This window comes from Symphodus melops, assembly GCF_947650265.1.
Source record: "Symphodus melops genome assembly, chromosome: 8".
NCBI classification, from domain to species: Eukaryota; Metazoa; Chordata; class Actinopteri; order Labriformes; family Labridae; genus Symphodus; species Symphodus melops.
The window spans coordinates 26,347,068-26,348,429 of NC_136698.1; the positions used below are offsets into that span (position 1 = coordinate 26,347,068).

General features: G+C 51.3%; 1 protein-coding gene across 1 annotated transcript in view; it reads right to left on the reverse strand.

Moving 5' to 3' along the window:
• Positions 1-352: 352 nt before the first annotated feature.
• Positions 353-1,362, reverse strand: part of prdm5 (PR domain containing 5) — a gene marked incomplete at its 3' end in the record, with an annotated part of 38,650 nt that continues 37,640 nt past the window's right edge. The window contains exons 16-17 of the mRNA XM_079351128.1: positions 530-601; positions 353-438 (exon numbers count right to left, since the gene is read on the reverse strand). Coding sequence (XP_079207254.1) covers positions 353-438; positions 530-601 — 158 coding nt within the window. The remainder of the gene's footprint in view (positions 439-529; positions 602-1,362) is intronic.

Consider the following 1,362-nt stretch of genomic DNA (forward strand, 5'->3'; position numbering starts at 1 on the left):
CCCCGTCTCCCTGACCTGATGCATCGTCTCTAGCCCGGAGTGAAGTCTGGCCATTAAATTAGAACCACCTTGTGTTTCAGCAGCAAAGACAAGAGTATCGTGAGTGTGTGTGTGTGTGTGTGTGTGTGTGTGTGTGTGTGTGTGTGTGCGTGTTTGACTCAGACTGAAAGTTTTCCAGCTCCGGCCCTGTGGCCTCGTGTCAAGCATTTGACCTTTAACTGGTTTTCAGTGTCGAGGCGTTTTAGGTGCCCGAGTACCACAGTCTGTTTCCATGGAAATGTGGTTTTAAAGGAACATCAATCAGTGCTGAAAGGGCGACCCAGAATACCCAAACACACCCTGCCCGCTCCTGTTAAAATTCCTCCGTGTGGCACTCTTCGTCTGGCACACACTTTCCACGTTCGCTCTCGCCAGGAGAAGCTGAGGGGGTATCCTTACCTGTTACCACGGAAACGCTGGCAAACACAGAGGTCAGACAAGCGTGTCCGTGTCATTCCTAACGTGACAGCGGTTTGCCATAAAGCCAAACCAGTGTGGTAATGATACTCCTGGCAGTGGGCGGGGTTGGCGTTGGGCTCTGTGGACGCTGGTCGGGCCCGGTCTGGCCACACTCACAAATGAGGAGGCAGCACAGGAAACTGGCGCTTCCAGTAAAAACATGTAATTAGAAACACATTGACTGGGAGCTTCTGGTTTGATACACCCAGCAGAAAGAGATGCAACACGGCAGAGGGGGGAAAAAAAAGGGTTGCGTGAAGGATGAAGGAAGACAAGATCAGTGGGTCACTGGGAAAGTCCCACGAGAAAAGAAAATGTTGTGAGACAAAAAATGGAAAAAGCGGAGAAGTGCACAGCGACAGCCAAGACACGTCGTTACAGAGAGACGGAGAAACAGCACTAATAAGAAACAGACAGCTCAACACCCCGGCTGACCTGTCAGTTAGTTTAGGACAGACATGTGGCAGACGATAATATCCCACTGTTGGAAATCCCTCTCGCTTCTACTACTGTTTACAAGATGCAGTATAAATGCCGCTGGATTCAGATTGCGTCAGTTTGTCCTGAAGGCTTCACCACTAACAAGCACAATGTGGGCGGCACGAGCTCAGCGGGCAGCGCGGGCCTCAGTGGGGCCGGGCGAGTCCAGCCACGCCCTGCAGGGCGATGCGGTGGACCGCGATGCAGAAGGAGGGCAGGTTAACCCCAGACCGCCAAAACTGCAGTTCCGTTAAATGGCCACTTGAGACTCGCATCAAAAGTGAGTCCGACCTCAGATATCCCCCGAATTAAAAACTTTTCAGCAGGAATAAACTTTGTTTGCAGTCTGGTGCAAAAAACCTTTTTTGGGTCTCAGTTGTCCAA